The sequence below is a fragment of the Penaeus monodon genome, chromosome 34 (assembly GCF_015228065.2).
Source record: "Penaeus monodon isolate SGIC_2016 chromosome 34, NSTDA_Pmon_1, whole genome shotgun sequence".
In the NCBI taxonomy this organism is placed as follows: Eukaryota; Metazoa; Arthropoda; class Malacostraca; order Decapoda; family Penaeidae; genus Penaeus; species Penaeus monodon.
Window position 1 is genome coordinate 34,609,498 of NC_051419.1, and position 899 is coordinate 34,610,396.

At 44.5% G+C, this 899-nt stretch overlaps 1 protein-coding gene across 1 annotated transcript in view; it reads right to left on the reverse strand.

Annotated features, from left to right (window-relative positions):
• The window catches only part of LOC119594784 (RING finger protein 44-like), a gene marked incomplete at its 5' end in the record, with an annotated part of 10,988 nt that overhangs the window by 8,386 nt on the left and 1,703 nt on the right, over nucleotides 1-899 (reverse strand). The window contains 3 exon segments of the mRNA XM_037943877.1: nucleotides 112-282; nucleotides 441-712; nucleotides 845-899. Of these exon segments, the coding sequence (XP_037799805.1) occupies nucleotides 112-282; nucleotides 441-712; nucleotides 845-899 (498 nt within the window).

Sequence of the window (899 nt, forward strand, 5' to 3'; positions counted from 1 at the left end):
CACAAAATGACTTTTTATAAACAACCCTTGTAATTCTTACCTAAAAGACAAACAATGACCAAATTGAAGTCACTACAATACTAAATAAGAGACTCAGGAAAAGTTGCCTACCTATAGGACGGGAGTTGGTCAATCACTGTTTTCAAAAGGCCTCTGGGTTTGGCCTCACCCAGCCTCTCTGCCAGATGTAGTAAAGCCTCGTAGTTCTCCGTGTCGGGGGCTTCTGCTGGCACTGGGTCTACCATACTGTACTGGTGTAGTGATGGATGCGACAACATTGCCCTGGAAATATATTCATGTCCATTGAACCATCCATATGCACACACACATAAAAAAAAAAAAAAATGTATGCTCTAAATGAAACATATATAGTGTATACTGTACATCTCTCCTAACTTAAAGGAAATGCCACAGATATAAAACCACCTAAAGTAACTTACAAGAAATGTAAGAGAATGCCAGGGTAAGTAGCCGCCGCAGCAGCAGCACTAGGAAGTGGAGGAGGGGGTGGAGGTGGAGGGGCCGCTGGGGGCATGGTATTCCCTCGCCAGCTGGAACTACTGCGTCTGGTGCTTCCCAAACTGCTCCCACTGCTTCCCCGTGGTCCTCTCATTCGGCCCAAGACATGGCCTTGTCCTGGTCCTCGGTAAAGGCCACGGCCCAACATGTCAACACTTGCTCCCCGTGCTCCTCCGCCACTCCCGCTGCTGGCCTGGGTATTTTGAAAGAGAAAAACTTTAAAATATATATAATGTATTATTTTACAACAATATTAAGCAGCAGATCTTAAATAAATCTGAAGACATAAATAAATACAGCTGATGTTAAAACTAGGTGGACTTACATGTAAATGATGAAGTTGATGCAGGTGAGTATGAGCAGGGAAGGGGGTAACCAGA